Source organism: Pundamilia nyererei, unplaced genomic scaffold (genome assembly GCF_000239375.1).
Source record: "Pundamilia nyererei isolate P.nyererei 1_Seehausen unplaced genomic scaffold, PunNye1.0 scaffold00029, whole genome shotgun sequence".
NCBI classification, from domain to species: domain Eukaryota; kingdom Metazoa; phylum Chordata; class Actinopteri; order Cichliformes; family Cichlidae; genus Pundamilia; species Pundamilia nyererei.
The window spans coordinates 1,075,785-1,097,567 of NW_005187430.1; the positions used below are offsets into that span (position 1 = coordinate 1,075,785).

The 21,783-nt window shown below is 39.1% G+C and overlaps 1 protein-coding gene across 1 annotated transcript in view; it reads right to left on the reverse strand.

The window, feature by feature from the left end:
- npas3 (neuronal PAS domain protein 3) overlaps window positions 1–21,783 on the reverse strand; it is a 206,630-nt gene that overhangs the window by 140,128 nt on the left and 44,719 nt on the right. The window contains exon 3 of the mRNA XM_013909673.1: window positions 18,305–18,387. Within this exon, the coding sequence (XP_013765127.1) occupies window positions 18,305–18,387 (83 nt within the window). The remainder of the gene's footprint in view (window positions 1–18,304; window positions 18,388–21,783) is intronic.

Consider the following 21,783-nt stretch of genomic DNA (forward strand, 5'->3'; position numbering starts at 1 on the left):
TGACTATGGTGGTACAGTGTGTGAATGTGTGCGTGAATGGGTGGATGACTGGATATGTAAAGCGCTTTGGGGTCCTTAGGGACTAGTAAAGCGCTATATAAATACAGGCCATTTACCATTTTTTATTTTGCTGCTTTCACGAAAATGTAGTATTGAGATTATCCTCAAACGATTGCATTCTGCTTTTTTTATATTTTACCCTGTCATGGCCTTTTTTTGGACAATAACTGTTTCACAATAACGTACAAATACACATGCAGACACAATAAAACAAGCATAAGCAATATTCAGGACAATAAGACATGGGTAAAATAGTGAGAGCAAAGTTGCTTCACTCTTCCAGATCCTTCTGCTAAACAGCTGATTTAGTGCCGAGGCACGGACTGAAGTGGAAAACAAACGCCTTCAGTGACTGCAGTGGCGAGAGAGTGAGAGGTTATGTTTGACACTCACTGTGTCTCACGGTAAAATAAAAGACTAAAAAGAGACCTGGTTTACAGCAGGCATCCAACATCCAAAGTATACGCCTGCAGAGAGTCCAGCAGCAGGAAAGCAAATGTTCCCTGACGCAGTAAACCCCACCCGTCTGGTTTTCCTCACAGGGAAAATCAAACACTATGAGTACATACGAATTTCTTGTTGATCTGGCCCTGGTGGATTACATGTGTTTATTCATTTATTTATTGTGGAAATACAGACGATATTTAAATTGAAGATATGTGAATGTGTTAATTATTCATGTTGTGAACACAGCCCAGACACTCTAACTGACATCACGGTACAGTACTAGCCTATAAATAGAACACGTCTCACAGGATACACTAAAATTAATCAAACCACATGAAACCATAAACAGAAGAAGGTCAAAACATAAACTCAACAAAACCAAACCACAAACTGAAGAAGGACCAAAATCTTAACCAAATCACACCAAACTAGATCAGCCTTACCAAACTGGACTCCACTGGACCAAAGCAAAAAAAGAAAAAAAAACTACACAAACCAGGCTGAAACACACTTCCATTATTTCAACACTCTACTGTGCACACACTCAAAGGCAACAGATCGGTGATGGGAGCAAAGCCATAACCTTCCCTTCCCTACCCATAATCCCTCTGGGGATTGCCCTCACCAGCTGCTACTGCCTCCTCCCTGACTGAGAGCTCAACACAGCGACCCACACACGCACATGTACCGACACAACGTGAAAATTAGAGAGAGACAAACTGAGAAAGAAACACAGGATGAGAGGACAGAGAGATGAAGAAGAGATGAGAAGAAGAACAACATTAGGCATGAATGAGACGAGAGAGAAAAAGACCAAAAGCGAAAGGAGAGAGAGAGAGAGAGGGTAAGTGTGAGCCAAAATCAAGGGGGCGTTCCCCGTTTGATTAGAGCAGATTTCTCTGTTGGATTGTAGTGATTATGGAGGGTGACAGAGCCAGGTGACTGAAACATGCCAGCCGTTTCACACACGCGCGCGCGCAAGTAAATGCATTCATGGCACTGTAAAACACACACACACACAAATCTCTGCAGACTTGTTATGTGAACATGTGTTTCATATCCTGCCTGCATCCAACACAGAAATCTCAGTGGGGTTTGAGTTTATGACTGAAAATATCCCACAACCTGGCTTGATGTCATAACCAACAGCTTACAGATGAGACATGCTTCTCACAAACTTAAAAAGTGAATAAAGTCCTTTATAACGTGACATGCTATGGGTAAAGGTTTGGGACAAATCAGATTTTTGGGCTAAAATAAGTACTTTAACTTTAGGAGAGCTTTTTTTGTCAGAGTTATAAAAATAGACACGCAATTAAGGTTTATTTAATATCCCTGTATTGGTCTTGTATCATCATAATAATGTAGCTCCAGCATCAACACTGCAACACTCTTAGCTTTCTAATCTGGGCCTTTGTTTATGTAAAACCCTATTCTGGGAGAGAGCATTTTAAGTATTTTTCAATTACTCTACACCACATAATACATGTATTAAGTTACACTTGTTGTTAGGCAATTTTAGATTATTTATGTTGGTTTGCTAGTAATCCTTTTAAAAATCATTAGCTAACGTCTTTGTTAATGCTGATACAATGAAGTTCAGTGTCACTGGCCAGTTGCAGTGTAGATCCTGAACCATTAGGAAAGAAAGAACAGGACGAAGACAAGGCCTTAACACTTTGCATATGACAGGGTAGCATTAGCAATTTAAAACCAATGAAAACATGTTTTTAATGAAATGCATCACTTTCTCTTGTATTTTGATTAGAGTGAAAATTTAAGATTGGGTGGGTCTGGTGGGATTTTCTGGTTTTTAAGTTGGCCACAGCACTCTTGATCTTGGGAATGACTGGTGTACAGAAACTACTGTTGGTCTGAAACAGAAAAACACATTGTTGGACCAATCGATCGGCCCCAGCCTCCTCCCTCTGCAAACATTAGTCCTCTATAACGTCACTTGGTTTGATCTTTTACTTTACTTACATACGAGGTAATTTATGAAAGGACAGTGTACAGGAAGAGATGAGAAAGTGTTCAGAACGAGAACACAAAAATGAAAACAGAGAAATCTGGTATTTTTTTTCAAAGACACCAAGAACTGGAACACACTCTGATACTGAACAAAAGAATGAGGGACATTAGAGACGAAAGGGGAAAGAAAGGGAAAAACAGGAACCAACATATCTGTGAAAGTAAAACCATTAATCCACATGCTCACAAGTTTATAATCAAATGATTGTACAGAATGTGTGTCTGTGTGTGCATCTGTGAGCAGATTAATTTGGTGGTGGTGGGGGGGAGGAAGAAGTGTTTTTACATCTCAGCCATCCCCGTTCAGCTCACCGTTAGTTAATGCACACCGGCACGCACACACAGAAAAACACAAGGGGAGACACACATCTTGGAGGAACAAATAAATGTGGGAACACACATCAATAAATATGTAATTACACACAGCGGTGTGCGCACGCATGCAGTCAGAAACAAGCTGATGCGCACACAGAGAACAAAGCGACAGAAGGACAGAGATATAATCTGATCGTCTTTTCATTGCTGCCATTTGTTCAATTGTCACTTTGGCTTTCTAGTGATCCTCTGTTTCCTTTGATCTCTCGCTCATTCTTTCTGTCTCTCTCTTGGTGTCTGACACACACACACACACACACACACACACACACACACACACACACACACACACACACACACACACACACACACACACACAATACAAATATGACTTTTCATTCATTATTTATTTGAGCTGTTTAAAGCTACATCAATTGATTTATTTGACACATGGGACATCCTACTTGTGTACATGACATCTTACAAATTCAGCTCCTTATAAAGTTATGAAAATGTGAATTGGCAGACCTGGAACACAGTAATATGTTCATTCTGCTGAATCGGTTTTCATGACTGTGAGTCAAATTTTTTGCCGTTCTTGTACTTCAACATTAGTCACCACCGCTATTGTAGCTTTCAGCTGCCGTATCTTCACCAGCTAGTCCCAAATTATTTTCAGTTTTTGACTTGTATGTTATGTACACCTACTTGATCCTGCTGAAAGCAGGTTGGATGAGGGTTCTAGAATGAAGCAAAAAAAATGAAAACCAATGGGTGTTGCAGAGACGGGGAACTATTGCATGGGTTTAGGACTATGAGCAACAGGTTTTACATGAACACCTACTCTCATTTGATCCACCGATAACTGTCGGCATAAAAAAATACTGATTAATGCAACTCTGAATGTCTTAAAAGCTTCTTAAAGTTGTGCCTCCTGCTCAGGCAGATGTAACACACTGCATGATGTGTTAGATTCTAATGCAAATGTTTCCCTGTGTAACCAAAGATTAATATGTGTATAAAATTCAATAAACGTCAATAAAGTTTTATAAAGGTTTATGTGCTGCTTGAGGCAGATTAACATCATAATGAACTTCAGGTGATAATTTCTATAAATGTCATTTACATGCGAGTCATTTGTTATGAATATCATCATTTTTGTATCTGGTGTACAATAGCATGGGGAAAACATGAAAGGAAATGGGCATATTTGGTGACACTTACAAGAGGGCAATGACGCCAGAAACTAGTTAATAAACTGCAATGAAGTTGTGGATTTAGTACAATGTGTTTACAGTAGTACTTGTTTTCCACTTTGGATAATATCAGCCATATATTAAAGAGTAGAAAGGTTTATGGTGATGGTATCGAATTATCTGTCACTTTGTTTTTTGTTTTCTACTTCATGGTCTTAATAAACATAAGACGTCCTTTGAGGTTATGATGTGTCTTCTTACACTTACGATTCATAGGCTGAATCAACAATCAATTATTACACCATTTTAGCCATTTTCATTTTATATTATAGTTATATATTAGTTGTTTAGGTAAATATTGATATTAGCGAGTTGCCAAGTTGTCAAACCTGAAGCTAAGATAACAACTGTATAACGTTTTAATACTTTGGTGCCACTAACTTCTGTCCTGCCTTTATTCCGGTCTTCATTTTTCTGTGGACTTTCATCCTTTAATCCATTTCACTTCCCCTTCTGTGCCACACTACATTTCTCTCACTCAGCCCTGAGCCTGTTGAAATTCAGTCAATCTCTCAAGGTTGTTAAATCTCTCTCTCTCACACACACACACACACACACACACACACACACACACACACACACACACACACACACACACACACACTGGCATCACGTCGGCCAGGTATTGGGTCAAAGTTCATGGCGATCTGGCTGCCTCCCCGGTCCTCCCACCGGACTGCTTGATTGACAGCAATCAGGACTAACCTCCCCTCTCCCCTTATACCTCCCTACTCCCTCCTCCCCTTCCACCTGTCAAGACAAAGTGGCTGATTGTGTGTGTGTGTGCGTGTGCATGTGTGTGCACATTAGTGGACCATTTCCTCTGTCATTTTTAATTATACAAATGATATTCAGCTTTTCCCTGCCCCCCTCCCCAAAAAACTCCCATAATCCCCCAGTCCACTTTCCCACCAGACACAGCCAGGAGGGCACCGCCGTGCTGCCATTAGCATAAGAGTGTGTTTGTTTAAAGAGCCCGTCCCGCCTATAAAATCAAACAATTAGAGATGCAGACAAGCTGCAGCCTATTGACTGCATAAATACATTTTTTTCTTTTTCCCTTCTTCTCACCTTCGTTTTCTTCCTTTTCTCTCTGGACGATTCGTTTATTGGTTCAGACCTCTTGCCTCTCTCACTCTTTCTCTATCTGTCTTTCTGCAGTTATTCCCACTGCTAATGAACCTGCAGGACCTCACAGGAAGTCAGAGAGGGGGGTTTGGGGTAATCAGGATGCGAGGCTCGCTGCTCATCACCGTGACCTTTAGTCTCGCCGCCGCCAGGTCATGCTAGGCCTCTGGAGTCATCTGTGCATGCAGTATGGCGAAACCTGCCTGAAACCCACTTCTTGGTGTATGTGTGCGTGTGTGAAATCTGTTCACTTTTGAATATGCAGGTCTAAAAAATTCATCTCAAGGCCTCGTTCAATGCTCAGGGAAAGGGTGAGTAAAATATGTAAATATAAATACTTCAACTGACAAAGGCCTGCGTGTAATATTCAATACTGGTGGACAAGAGTACTATTATTCCACTCAGTATGATACATTATTAAAATGCATTGACAACATACTTCAGATGTGATTTTTCTTTATTGCTGTTGTTTTGTTTTTTGTTTTTTTTGGAGGGAGCGGGTGAGTGGGTCAAAATGAGATGAAGAAGAAGAAACAGGTTTAGATGTGTTGGCTCAAATTTACTTTAGCTTTCAAAAACATGTAAAACAAAGGTCAGTTCTACTCCAGTCCAGAGGGTGGCAGTAGTGAATCAGAAGCTTTTTAGCTGAAAATAAAAGCTTAAAGGAGAATTTTACTAGTTTAGCTACCATCATTGTCCGATGTGCTGCGTTACAGTAAATCTTTTTTTTTGCAAAAGTTGCGTTAAAAATTTTTTTTTCCTTTTTCAGTTTCCTTTTCACACCTACTCATAAAATCTCCAGTAAATTTCTTTAAACAATTTCCAAGCATTAAGAAAGAGAAATCTAGTAAACAGATTTGGTAGCATCTTCAGTTTAGACTAATTACCAACAGCAATCTTGTATTTGATAATTATCAAATTCAAGTTCATCATATCTATAAAGATTATGTTTTAACAGTGGTGATGATACCAAAGCCAGGCATGGCAAATGAATACAATAGCAGTTAAAACATGCAAAAACTATAGGATGGTACTTTTAATCTAGGTTTCTTTCAGTAAGTGCCTCCTGTCTGGATGCTTCTCATCCATCTGACTTCTACTTTGTCTTTCTAGTTGCCTGTCTGCCTGTCAGATGTCGTACACAAGCATCACTTTTAGTTTCTAAATCTCCACAGTAATATTCCCATAATCCACTGGGAGCAGCAGATCTGTCCTGTCATGCCTGTGTCTTCTCCTGTCTCCACGTCTAATTTTTACCTACGGTGACACTCATTGGGTGACAGTTTGATTGACGGGCTGACAGGAAGCAGTGTCGCATCTGTGTGCCATTGCTGTCGTCTTTCATTTCCCCCTCATCGGCGTGACAACGTGCAAGCACCTTACATCTGTTTTACACGTTGCAGAGTGCAGCGGTTGGTTAACAGCTGCAGGTGAAGGCGCCAAACACTTGATTCGTGTCAAGCAGGGTAGCACTTCAGGTTTTCTTGCTATGTTGATTCTCCATTATCATTAAAACTACAACACACCCTACTAATGTATGATCATTTAAATGTAAGGTAAGTAATTTTATCTGTCATAATACTAACATGTGACTTTTGTTATAGATATGCTGCCTTAATTCTGATGAAGCCGTCTTAACGATATGTAGAAGTTTAGAATTTTACTAATTTGATTATTAGCAATGAAAACACACAGAGATATACAGACTTCCTCGATATTATTATACTTCACATCTCATTGAAATTAAACATTTACTAACCTAAAAAAATGAATCTTTCTCTTTCTAGCATCTAATGTAAACCTGACCACCACCATGTTGTTGTTTTTTTACCATATATGTATGAAAGAATTGAGTTCGAAGATATCAGCTAATGCCAGCAAGCTTGGTTACCACGATGCATTTATAAACTATGGATGTGATGCACTGGTGGACATAATGGTGGTAATTAGTACACAAGCGTCTTGGACGGTTTCCTCCACACAGCAAGATTTAATATTGGTCAGAGGATTCCACCAGCAGCACGAACACATTACAGAGGTCCAGTTCAGTTACTCAAATTCAATTCAACTTTTTCAATTCAATTTTATTCATATAGCGCCAAATCACAACAAAAGTTGCCTCAAGGCGCTTCAATTCGTGGGGTGACACTTAATAGACACCAATCAATGCCTGCTCAATGTGTAAGTATACCTGACACTCATTATCTATCTCTTTTGCACCAAGCTGTAAATATTCTTTTTCATGCTCTAAAGTTGGGCATTTTAATATTGGAGTCTTTGTGATCTGACTCCCTTTTGGATGTTTTTGGCTCACAAGGTGATTATGTGTGCATCCACTGACCTCTACTAGTAACTTTGGTCATGTTTAGTATGAACAGTCACCATCATAATGATATATATTTATGACAGCAGATACAAAAATCTCAATAGGCCCTATTTCATTCACCATTTTGGAGCCAAAACTTTTGGTTTACTCACACTCTTTAGGCCAATTGATTGCCCCGAATGTAAAGCTAACATAAAGCTTGAAAATACTGGAAACCGTCAGTTTTACCCCTCAGCCTGCTAGTAGACACACCTATAGTATCAGTTTGAAAATCATACTTTACCTTGTTCTTAAGTTCACTCTGACCTTGAGGTCAAGGTCACTGAGATTGTCAAAGATTTTTTTATAGATGCAGCTCTCATATTGATTTGGGAATCCTGGGTGAATTCCTTGTCGAGTTATCGCATTCACAAAAATTTTAAGAGAACTTGACCTTTGAACTTTGACTTTGAGCTCAAGGTCACTGAGATTAGAAGGAGTCTGCAACCTTTTGTAGATGCAGTTATGGTATTGATTTTCAGAATACTTCTGACCTTTGACTAAGATTTTTTATTAGATGCACATATGGTATCATTTTGAAAATACTACATCGCCTCTTTATCGCATTCACAAACTTAGGTGTCCACCTGCTTGGTAGGGTGATAACAATACCACATCAGTCGTTTCACACCTTAGGGGCAAAAATCAATCCCCTGTGAGTTATGATAATTCCAGTGAAACATTCAAGCAAGATGGTTTAACTTTAGCTTACATAGTTACACAACTGAATTGTGCACTGCTGGCCTTAATGCTAAATTAATGCTAAATTAAATGAATTATAGAGTAAATACATCAGAACCTTCTATAATTTACAATATGGCAGCACTTGAGTGCCAAAGTTTACAGAAAGACGCGTTGATGATGTAACACCGAAACCGTTCATAGTTTTTCAGAATTAATGACAAATTGAACGATAACTCTTATATCTCACTGATATCGCTCAATTGTCTTCCCTTGTCACATTTGTCTCTTATCTTCCCTCTCTGTCTTCTTGCTGCAGATGGACAGGTTGTCCTGATGCGCTCTGTGAGTTTGATTCTCACATAGAGAAGAAGAGACGAATGAGCACACAGGCTGTGTTTGGAACAGGTGTGGCACTCCCCCCCTTCACATACTTACCCTGCCAAGTTCACACAAAACCACACACACTTTCTTTGTCTTTGTAGCGCTGATTTAAATGATAGTAAACATAAAAACACACACTGTGTTTTTCCTCATCAATCACTTTATAATTGGTCACACATTTTGGGCTAACGCACACACACTTTTTATTTTATTCCAACTCCCCTCTTTGTTTAATCACTGTCCGTCTGTCCGCTGCCTTTTCATCTTCAAACACCACATGGTGCCTTAAAAAACACCAAACATCAATCTCCTCAAGTCCAAACAACTTTCATTTTGACAACAACAACAACTAAACTTCCGCTGACTTCTTGACCTGCTCAACTAAAAGATGCTGTTGCGTTATAATTGCTGACGTTCCACTCACTAAAGCAGTTAAAAGGGCTAAAACGTCGTAATATATTATATTCCTCCTAGACCTGTATTCCAGTTTCTATAAAATTACAGCTCAATAATAAAAGTTTAATTTTCAAAAAGTTTTTTTTCTCTTTTAAAGCATAAGCACAATAATATCTCATTAGAAATGAGCTTTTTCTTTCCAATTTTGTTGTTGCAATTTTCGTCTAAAGGTAATTTTCATTGTACTACATTCCAGCTCTGTATTGTTCTGTATTTGGATCCACTTGAAAGCGAACATAATCAATATCAGTATTAGAAAAAAAAAGTTTGCAAGCATCTTTCCAGAGTTTCTTTTGTGTTGTGTTTTGGATTAGACTTATTTATATTAAACTGCAAATAACTTGTGAAAAAATGTGGGCTTATAAAGAAATACTACTGAACTACTGACCTTTTCAAACCATACAGATGGATTAAATATATAACTTAAGTTGCAAAAACTAGTAGATCTTGTAAACCAAGTGCGAACCATGACGATGACCTAGATTGCTCATGTAGAGTTTTGATCGTACAGCCTGAGGGTAGCTATAAGGAAGCACCCTCATAATGTCTGTATTTGATTGTTCAAAACAAGACTATGTAGAACTGATTGTGGGTTGCAGTTTGTTTGAGAACCTTTCATCCAAACATCATTAACTGACTGAAGACACAGTACATATATATATGTACAATCAAATACAGACATTATGAGTTAAATTTGGAATTAGGGTAAAAGTTTAGCACTATTTCTGAAGGTTAAATGTAGACAATGGAGAAGGCATTAATATCAATTAATATACTTACAGAGACACCAGGCAATTTTCATGGATGTCTCAGGAATGGGTGGACTGAAGAACAAGTTCTTGGTTGCTTTTGTTTTATGCTGGAATTTGCTTGCTAACGAGTCCCTAATTTTTCAATAAATGTAGAGAGTTTTCATACAGTCACACCATACTTCCATTTGCTATGTAATGTGCTTTTTTTTTTTTTTTAAATTGTCCTTTTTTGGCTTTATTTGATATGGACAGCAGAGACTGACAGGAAAGCAGAGGAAGAGAGAGAGAGAGAGGGGAAGCCACGCGGCAAAGTGCCGCGGTTTGGATTCGAATCTGGGCCGGCCGCTTAATAAATAAACTTTAATTTCTTGCTTAAATTGACATTTTATCTGTCTGAAACTATAAGAATTAAATCCAAATTGACTTAATCTGGCAGCAGAAAGTATTCAAAACAAGCGTATTGGATTGGGAGATGGTGAACCCTAACTCTGAACTTCAGCCGTGTCACTAGTTTTGCACACTATAATTTTCTGCCTGAAAAATAATTTCTACCAAGACAATGAATTCAAGTTGGTCCAATACAGATCTCTATTTTGTATGTAGTATGAGTAATAAAGTAATAAAGTTCATACAAATAAAACCTTCACTCATTTAATCTCTGTCAGCACACACACGCAGCAAGCCAGACCAGAGACAGGAGAGTACACATAGAGCTTTACATCCTGTTTAATGACTACTCCCTCTCTCTCTCTCTTCATTAAGCATTATCAACCTCTCTGGCCTAATCTCTCTGAAATTAGTGTCTGGTCTCTACCACCTAAGTGACTGGCTGGCATTCATTAGCGCTGCGTTTTAGCCAAATCAATCATGCCATACCCCGTCCGCCACGCTTTCTTAAAATGTCATCCTCAAACTTCTCACAATCAATTAAGCGGGAGATTAATGAGGCCAATTTGCCGCCAACACATCGGCCTTCCTTCTTCACTGAAAAGGCCACGCACACACACAAACACACACTCTGACGATGTAGAAACACACTCGGGATACTACATCACGCACACAGGAGCATGTGTGCACATAAAGCACTGTTTCCTCTTGACAGTCTGTTTGTTCTGGTAGTTCAGCAACAACGTGGCCAATCACTGAACTGCACCATGGCAACAAAACAAGTAACATCTACTTTATATAAACTGTGAGAGAAGTTGACTTTCTGTTTATCAGGGGAACATAAAAATAAAGAAATGCTTCAGCATGTCACTTCTGTGGAAACACAAATATGTATCTCTTCTTTAGCTTTTGTGATTTAATGTGTGTCATTGCCAGTACGCATGTTTCTATGATACCTGCGTCTAGAAAGAATTCACAGTGCTTTACTTGTTCCATATTTTTTCATGTTACAGCTTTATTCCAAAATGGATTAAATTATTTTTTCACTTCAAAATTCTACATACAATACACCATAATACAAAAGAAAAAAAATGTTTGACATTCTTGCAAATTTAGTAAATCTGAAAAACAAAAATATGACCTTTTTTGCAAGCCTTTGCCATGACCCGATTCCACTGATTGTCTCTCAAATATTTCTACCACCTGATCTGATACCATCCCTACAATGAAGCATGGTGGTAGCACCATGCTGTGGGGATCTTTCTCAGCAGCAGGAATGGAAAGGCTAGTTGGGGTCAAGGGAAAGATGAATGCAGCAATTAGTAGAGACATCTTAACATATAAACTGTTCTGGGGTGCTCTGGACCTGAGATGCTGGTGCAAAGGCTCATTGTGGCAGGGTGTGGTCTGCGGTGCCACTGCAGGGGTGGCGGACGCACTTGAGCAGCATCCACAATCACGCCTTAAAAGTCTGTGCTGACTGTCGTTGTGTTGTTGTGTGAAACTGTGGTGTGTGTGTCGGGTTGTAAGCTGACTGTGTGAACAGCAATCGTGGTAATAAGGTGTTTAAATTACCAAAAAGTGTTTGATGACAGCGTTACTGTCCAGATTGTCACACACGAATTTGGAATTGCGATGGTTTCCATGTTTTGCAGCTGGTTTGCAAATAGCAGTTCCAGATCTGACAATCATTAGATCGCATACTCAACTCTCTTCTGGTGGTCAGTCGACATGACTATCAAAGCTTCCAATGCAAACACTCTGCATGAGCGACTCGCTGGCAGCCAGAGGGTGCTGTTCCCAATGTGAAAGCACTCAGGACGTCATGCAATAGTGTCACATACAGCCGCACCTATTGTAAGTCCTTGTACCATTTGTTCTTCATCTGTCCCGTGTTAATCCTTCAGACAGCTGCGGCGCAGACCGAGTCTGTCGCCGTGACTACCATCTCCCTTCTTCCGCTGCTGTGCACATCATGTTGTCATGTGTGAGTGTTAACACGAGCCTGGAACAAGTGGAGCCGCTCACGCTGTGTTGAGCATCGCTGCCGTCTCGAGCCTGTGTGCCAGTGTGCCCGTGTGAGTGTAAACACCATGTTCTGATCCTGCAGCTCAAGACACTAGACATCCCATAATACCTTGTTATAATCCCTAGAGAGTCACTATGACAACCATATGAGTCAGATCCCAAGGTAGATTGAAGTAGATGTGAGATTGAAAGTGACACAAACAACGTGGACCTCCCCTCACCTGGAAGTGGGGTGTGTGTGCGTGTCTGCATGTGTGTGTGTGTGCACGTGTGTGTGTGTGTGTGAGCCTGTGAGAGTGATAGTGAGAGAGAGAAAGCATGAAACTGAAATACGATGTGTTGGAGGTATGTGGGTCAAAAACTACAGCAAGGTTGTTTTACATTCCTTTTAAACTCTGTTGCTGTTTCTGCTTTTACTCTTCGACTCTGGAGTAATAGTTATATTCTTATGTAACTTACAACTTATCACAGACATTAAATTAGTCAATAGTGTAGAATATGTTCATAAGCTATGTGTTTCTTTAATTTCTGTCGTATAGAGTAAAAGTAGTGAGTAAAGTAAAAGTTCATTTTTATAGCACATTTCAGAGACAGATGTCACAAAGTGCTTCAGAAGAGAGGTAACAAAAATATACATATACATTGTTATAGTGATGGATGCTACCGTCGTTAAAATGTTAAATCGTCAGTTCAGTGTTTGTATAAGTAATCCCTATGAGTCAAAAGTGCTTCACTTGTTTTGTCATGTTACAGCCTTAGCCCAAAAATCTTCAGCTCAAAATTCTATGCACAAACAAAGTGAACGTTTGCTTGAAATTCTTGCAAATTTATTGTAAATAAAAATAAATAAATTACATATACATATGTATTCATTTGTTGAAGCAGCAATTATAGCCTCAAATCTTTTTCAGTATGGTGCTAAAAGCTTGGAACAACTATTTTCTCCCATTCTTCTTTGCAGAACCTCTCAAGCTCTAAATCTTTGTATGGGAAGCATTGGTGCACAGACATTATCATTCAGTAAGAAGGACTAGATGTTACAGTCCCTGATAATGCATTGCTTTAGATGGAGAGATTCTTGAGGGATGGCTGTTATGAGGAAAGGCAGCCCAGAAACTTTCGGTCTTTTACCCAGGCTAATCTGCCATTTTCCTCCCTTGGTTAGGTTTAGGGATTAGAGATCTGATCTAGCTTATCATTTTAAAATTTGGGCCACATCGTGAGTAGTGGACCAGATCTCTCCAGACATCTCCAATCGGGTTCTAGTCTAGGTTCTGAATGGGCCACTCAGTGACATTCACAAAGTGGACCCAGAGTCACTCCTTTGTTATCTTGACTGTATGCTGAGAGTATTTGTTATGTTAAAGATGAGTGTAAACGAACCACGGCAGACCAGACGACATGTACGCTTTTCAGCGTCTTTAAATTATATGTCACTAAATAAATTCCACTACATTTATATGTAAAGCATGTTACTTTGCAGGATCAGATTAGTTACATTTAGCCCCAGTGTTACAAAAACTGACTCCTGAAGTACTTTTTAAGAGAGCCCTCACTCGCTCTGTTTCAGGTCTGTCACACCCCTGAGTGTCTGATCACCATTGAAGCCCCAGGATCAACTGGTCCTTGCCACCTGCCCAATAAGCTTTGTGTAAGTGGGTGCTGTGGCTGGTATTGTTTGTGGGATTGCTAGAGCGTGTTTCCTAAAAGTTCTGTGAAGCTCTTTGTCAAGTCATCCTCTGACAAACCCCTAACCATGATCATTAACCCTGTGCAAACAGATTAACCTTTCTACCAAGTGCTGTCAGTCAGGAATAAAAAGAGAAGAATCATTCTGACACATCAAAAACTACCTACATTTTTCTCCTAGTCTTTCTCCAAAAGATCAAGGTAAGGATAGTCACCAACAATGACTTAGACTTTGGAGCATCAAGAGTGTCCTAACAAAACTAAGAAAACTTGGCAGGGGTTGTCATTTTTTCCAACTACTCTTGTCTAATGTGTTTGTTTGTTTGTTTGTCAGGCAGCTTAGCATATGTGATATTATGCGGATTAGTTTTCGTCTCATATTTTGGTTTCTTTTTGCTTCATTTTGGTTTCCAAGAATTAATGGTTTTAGTTTTTGCCACTTTTGCAGGATTCAAGATTAAACATAAATACCTTGGACAATGATTAATGATGAACAACATATTTCCTTTAAGCTCTTTAAAGACATTTGCAGCGGGCGCTTTAGTTTGTTTACATTCAAAAGAAAGACATTTCTATAGCAGGTATCTCCAAACCTAGGCAACTCACACAAACACAGTCTAGGCGGATACCAACTTAATCTCTGTGATTTTAACCAGAGGTAAGGGTGAGGTGAAGTGACATGTCTCCAAACATGAAAGTGATCAGGGCTGACAGATGGCTTAACAAAATGATTAAAATATAGCAAAGGAGACAGTTGTGTGCTTCAAAACAGTAATCAGCTTTACTTTTTATGATGAAGGTTCCACGGATGCACGGTGGTGAGCACTGTTGCCTCAAAACAAGAAGTTCAATTCCACCACTAGGCCAGGTTCTTTTACATGTCTTTGCATGTTTTCCCCGTGTTTGCCTGGGTTCTTTCTGGGTACTCCGGCTTCCTCCCACATTCCAAAGACAGGCAATTAGTGGAATGAGATTAATTGGTAACTCTAAATTGCTCCTCTCGCCCTAAGACAGCTGCCCACATAGCAGACAGATCTGACTTCTGGCATAGTAAGTGCTATGTCATCAGGATATGGGCCAGGCCTGGCATAGATGGCACTGTTTATGTGATGGCATGCCACACGTGGCTCGATTATGGTTTGGTTTATGTAGCCCAAGCTCATAGAACACAGGTCTTCCCCGGATCCGGCATCAAGATGGCACTTCTGACCGACTGGTGTCATGGCAGGGTGTATGTCAACCAGATGTGGGCCAGGTCTGGCAATGATGGCACTATTTATGTTCCTATTTTCCTATTTTAGTTAGAAGACCCAAATGCCATGTTGCAATACTATACAGCTATGGTAGCCAACGTTTCACATGCAAATTTGACAGGTTTGTGAGTGTACACTTTATCCAAAACCTAGTGAGGGTTTACTCATGTTTCCTACTGGGTGGCTGTAGCTCAGGAGGTAGAGCAGGTTCCCTACTGATCGGAAGGTTAGTGGTTCAATCCTTGGCTCTTCTAGTCTGCATGTCAAAAGTATAAATGTAAAGGAAGCACTCAGTTTAGAGAAAGTGGGTGAATGTGGCATGTTGTACAGAGCACTATGAGTAATCTGGGAGAGTAGAAAAGTGCTAAATAAAAATCAGTCCATTCACTGTCTGAACAGAGTTTCATCATCTTACTTTGCACTATTATGTTCCGGCACATGTTGTAATTACATGGCTTGATTAAGGTACACATTAGGCTGACATCTGGGGCCAGAGCTGAAACTGTTCTGGGCCAGCACAGGGCTACCAGTGTGTCTGCAACTGGCCTTGTGCTGGCCCATGTGTGGGCCACCTCTGGCAAACCAGATCTGGGCCACCAATGGGCCGTCATTCCTCGTGGTAGGTGGGCCGAGTGTAAGCACATTGTGTGGCCCAGATCCGGGCCATACCAGTGTTGCTATGTGGGTGGGATAGGCTCCAACTGTGCAACTTTTACCGTAACCACAATGCTGCTTTTTTATTCCAAATCTGAACCTAAACATATTGGTTTTATATTTTCGAACCTAACCAAAGCAAAGTGACACCTGTGTTTTTCTATGCAACTACTGGGACAAAGTATGCTTACTCAGTTGGTAAAGTTTCAATTTCCTGGTTTTGCTTTTGTTTTTGTCCACTTACCAGATGACTGATGGTCTATCAAAAGTCAATGTAGCTGATGAGCATATATACTTTATTGACACTTTGCAAGTCAAAGCATGCCGGAAGTCCAGCTTCTCAACTTGATAATTAAGGGCAGTTATGTATATAATGTATCTATTTTTTATTCTCCAGAATTACCCAATTAAAACAAAGCATTTCCTGCTTTATTGTTACAGATGGTCAGTGTCACTTTGTTTTTGTTGCTGTTTTGCTTTGTTTTTAACGAGAGAGTGTTACAGTTGGCAATTAACTTTTTATATCTGCTAGAGACTTTTCTGTCAGGATCCTTGAATATGATAAAGGGATAAAAAAAGTACAAGGAGATTAGAAAAGTGTGGATTTTTCCATAGCAAAGGCTTACTGGTGTCAGCCAGATTATAATAATAATCAGGTGTAACTGACACACACACACACACACACACACACACACACACACACACACACACACACACACACACACACACTTAGATTAAATGTTTTAAAATGCACTAGCAACAAAAAAGAACATTCTTGAAGGTTTAAAAAATCATCTCAGAAATGTACACGCACTTACAAATACTGCATATCTAATAACACACGCACACACCCACACACAGATTACCAGCGCCTATCAGCTGTGGTATCGCGTCAGCCTGGTTGTGATGTTAAAAGCTCAGCCTTTGGGCTGTATGTTAAACAGATATGGAGTGGAGCATGCTAGGGATTAAAACTACAAGACACACACACATTTTTGCACACACACAAACCCGAGGGAGCGAACAGCGATAACCCAGTCATTATCATACTTTCATAATTCCATTTAAGAATTCAGCTTAGCCGCAGCAGCAGCTGGATGTTGAGGAAGTTGGCTGTGTTGAAAAATCTGAGGGTGAATTATGAGGAATCACTGTGCTAATAATGTAGAGGTACATTATTGAGAATAATATAGCTTCAGAAAAGCTCAAAGGCAAATCATAAGAAATAATTCAGATAACAACTGGTGTAAAATCCTCTTTCTGAGGAAAAAAAAGCATTTTATAGGATTTGGATGTCAGACTATAATATCATAAGGGCTTGGGAATTGGAAATAAAAGAATATAGAGCATTAATTGTAATTCATTAAAGGGCTCACTAGGAGCTCTTCAGGATGTAATGCTGACTAGAAAACAGAAGTACTACATGAAAGAAAAACTTGGTAAAGGAAACAGAAATTGCTAGTATTGTCACACATTTGCATTAGGCCATACTTACTTACTACAGTACTTGCATTGGCCCAAGACTTTAAAAACTACTGTTAGCATGAGTCACAGTAAGAAAATAAGAAATTGAAAATCAAGACCTGATATGTTTTTTCTACTTAGTCTTCATTGCTAAGCTGTATCTATTGGAAACCCATATCTGTCAATTATAAGTAAAATACTAATTATTAGCAGAACTGATCATTGGTGAATTTGTGCTACTTTTCCTAGAGTAAGAGTAAATACCCCCAATACGTTACACTTTTCTAGCATTTGTTTGTGATTGCATCCACATGCTAATTTGCTCCACTTATTAAATGTGACCCTTAGTCTGCTAACTAAAGTAACATTGCATATGTCAGGACTTTGAAATTTTAATCCTTAAAACATCAACGACAATGTTTCAGGTTGATGCTTCTATCCAGATAATGGTCCAAGCACGAGAGGGTTGGTGGAACTGTGAATCTCTATACTTCTTGATCAGTTCATTTTCTAAGATATTTCACTTTAAAACCATCAAAACAGCAGCCTAAGAGCAAAATATCACATGGCTGCTGAAAGTTTCACAAAGAAAAGTTAATCAAGTTAATGTAAAATTGTAAAGAGCACTGTAGGTTTGTGTGTGTGTGCGTGTGTGTGTGTGTGTGTGTGTGTGTGTGTGTGTGTGTGTGTGTGTGTGTGTGTGTGCTTATAGTGTGTAGAGTGTACACATTCTGCATCTTGATGCCTGATGCAACCAAGCAACAATAACTGGAAATTATTCATCAGAAACCAAAGCCACTGAAAAATTTACTGGACCAAGAGTGTGTCCATGTGTGTCCAGCGTGATACTGTGGAACCAGAAGAAAAATAGGCCTGCTGTATCCACATGCATTTCCAAGCTTTTTTCCAAAGATGAGTTCAGATAAGTTTTTATCCGCTGTGAATAGTTCCTACCTGTAAAATGTGGCTTCCTAGGTGAGGTTCGAAGATCTCAGAGGCAATGGCGCTGGGACTTCTCCTCCGCTGGGTACCGATAGCTAAAGACACACACACGCACACAAGGAGAGAGAAAGCACAGGACAGGACAGAAGAAGACTGGTGAGACTCAGACACATTGATACGAGCAAAGCTGCACTCACACACGAATACGTGTTCACAAACACACAAACACTCACGTTTATACAGCCTAGCATGACAAAAACACACATGGCACAAGACAAGAGGAACCAGTGAGTTCAGCTCTGAACAGTCCCAATTAGTGCCACAGGTTAGCATTGTCAGTTGCACTCGCTAAATCAGCCCCATCCTTCAGGTCATATGAGCTACTAATAATACTAACAGGTTTCATTCAGTGACATCATTTGGCAAAGCAACAGCATCTAAGGAAAACGTATTTGTAATGCAACATCATTATATATTATAATTAAATAGACTCTCATGCAAGCAAAGTTCAAGTATCTCTACGTGGAAAAAAAAATTGTTTCATAAAATCTGTAACTTCAAAATTACAAGGTTATTTATTCAATCGTCTACATTGAATAAACAAGGTTGACATTAGACCTCAATCTTTATCTAAGGTACAAAGAAAGTTCATGTTGCATTTTCTCACAGTTTATGTGACCATGGGAGTAGATGGGGTTTGAAAGTAGCCAGAACTTTAACCTCTGTATCATGAAAAGCTTCAAAGTTGATGTTTTAATCACCACCGATCATTCACAAATGCTTTTCGCAAATGCTTCCCCTCAAAGTTATTATTACCTTTTTAAAAAAAAACATAAGTCAGTGACTACTCTTCCCATGTCCTATTATTTTTTTATTTTCTTTTTTTGCGAGTAATGCATCTCAGTAATGCATTGAGGATATATATTTTGTATCAGGAGTATAAAAAAAGATGGAAGTTGTCACCATAGTAACCAGGAAAAAAGTTTTAAAATACGTGAAAGGCATTATATTTATGGTATTTTTTTGATCTGTCGACTGAATCTTCAACCAAACATTCAACCATCAAATGCTGACTTTCACTTGCCTTTTAATCAGGACACATGAGATTGAAATTTATGCTGAGGAATGCGCAAAAAGTTTTGTGTACAGAAACACGAATCAGTAGGTCGTGACTATATTGCAGACTGTTGTGACATCAGGTTACCATTTAATAAGTTACATAGAAAATCAACAAAAAAACTCCAAACCAACGCCGCAGTCACCAGCCCCTTTGCGAAGCTGCTAAGAAACACAAGCTGGCAACACTAAAACACCTTATGGCAGGACATGAAAAACAAATAATGACCTCAAGGGCTGTCTGTACTGTCTCATCTCTCATCTTATCTCTTAAGCTCTCTTTCTGTTTTTATCCTTCAAGCCATTATTTCCACAAATATTCATGTGACCATCCATCTGCATCGTGAATTCAAAGCTGGATTCTGATAGTCTCATATGTAACATCCATTATATTAAAACCCCACAGATATCAAAACAGTGTGAGAAGGCGGCTATAATTTGTGTACTTACAGCCCCCTATAACTGTGCACATAGCTAAAGGGGCTAAATACATCATTTATACCAAATTCATGCACCGTAAATAACTTTTTAACGGATAATGTCACAACAGCTCCTCAGTGAGTGACAGGAATATCGAGGAGGGAATCTTTTCCTCTTTCCCTTGCTTTTTTTTCTTCCTTTGCCATTTTTTCCCCTTTTTCCTCTTTTTATTTTTAATTCTCATCTTCCTGTCCATCATTGTTTATCTCTAGTGAGTGAGAGAGCTAGAGAAAGGCAGAAAAGACAGACAGGAGTTGAGAGAGAGAGTGAAACAGTTTATAGCTTTCTAAAATTTCACCCTGAGGGCAAAACTCTCTCTACAGACAAAGTCAGAAAGCACAACAGCTCGAGAGATAGAGGGAGGAAAGGAGAGAAAAAGTGAGATGGTCAGTGTAAAATTTGGCCCGAGGTTAAACTGTCTCTCTCTCGCTTTCTCTTTCTCGATAGAAGACAAAAAGAAAGAGAAAAGACTGACGGTGGGAGAGAGACCTCAGTGCTGTCGCTAAGTGAATAATGTAAAGTTCAATCATTAATATAGGCCAGAAAAAGATCAATTCAACAACAGACGGTAACTTAAAAAAAGCCTTGAACAAGATGGTTCCCAAAAGCATCTAAAGTATTCAAGCAGCCGATATGAATTTTATTTATGAATCTGCTTTTTTTCTTTTAAAGAACTGAATAAAACTATTAAAAGTCCTTTTGACTTCAAAATGAGTTTGAATGCAAAGCAAATTTAATGTATTTGTAAAAAAAAAAAAAAGTGCTACCAGTTAATGTCTAAGCCTTGAGACAGCTGGAAAATGGAAATGGACAGCACAGGAGAAAAAGCAGAGTGAGACAGTGACAGAGAGCGAGACAGGCACACAGAGGGGCATTAAAGCCCACTAAAAGAGAGATTTTTGTGCCCTGAGGTAATGTTCTTCTCTCTACCCACTCTCCGTCCTCATCTCCCTGCAGACCTCATTACAGCAAATTTAAACACACACCAATAAAAACGCTCATATGCAAGACTCCCGTGCGCTTTTTTGGAAGGGGGTGGGGTTGAAGCGACAGAATTAGCTTTAATTAATGACATAACAAAATGTGCTTGTGAATGAAAGGGTTACAGAGTAAAAAGGAACACAAGGAGAGAGTAGATGGGATCAAGGAGCTCAGTCTGATCTTTGTGTATAAGTATATACTTTATTTTATATATAATATATATTCATGTGAAGAAGAAATGACTATAAGCAAAAGGAGCATGCCTACATGTTGAATAGATTGTAATAGGGAAAATTTTGCTGATCAGATGAATCTTAATTTTTACTGTTACTATCTTTCTTTAAAGGTGCTATATAAATAAAGTTATTATTATTATTGTGTTTCCTGCAAAAACCTGACTTTTTACCTGCAAATTGTAATTACAGGTACCCTTATTCGCAGGTCTTATTATGAAGTTGAAGTTATTATTATTAAGTGTGAGGTAAAAATCAAGGAACACTAGTTACTAGGAAGATGTTGTGTGTGAGTTAAAAAAATACAGACAAAGAATGATGTGACACTGAGGCAACGACGATGGCGTAAAAGAGAAAAAAGGACAAAAAGGGATGAGCGGGGGGGGGTAAATAAAAAGAAAGGTCAGAAAAAACTGTAAATAAGACCAGACTGGAAAAAAGACAATCAAAATGTATGTACAAAAGTTATAGTAGAGTGTGTGTGTGTGTCTGTTGTGTGTCTGTTGTGTGTGTGTATGTGTGTGTGAGAGAGAGAGATTGTCCGACCATCTCATTGGAAAGTCAATTTAACTTTGCTCTGAAAGTCAAACATTACAGCTGTTGTTAATTTATTTTCTTGTTTAATATGAAATTGGCAACAAACCAGGGATTCCTCTGCTCTGTGTGTGTGTGTGTGTGTGT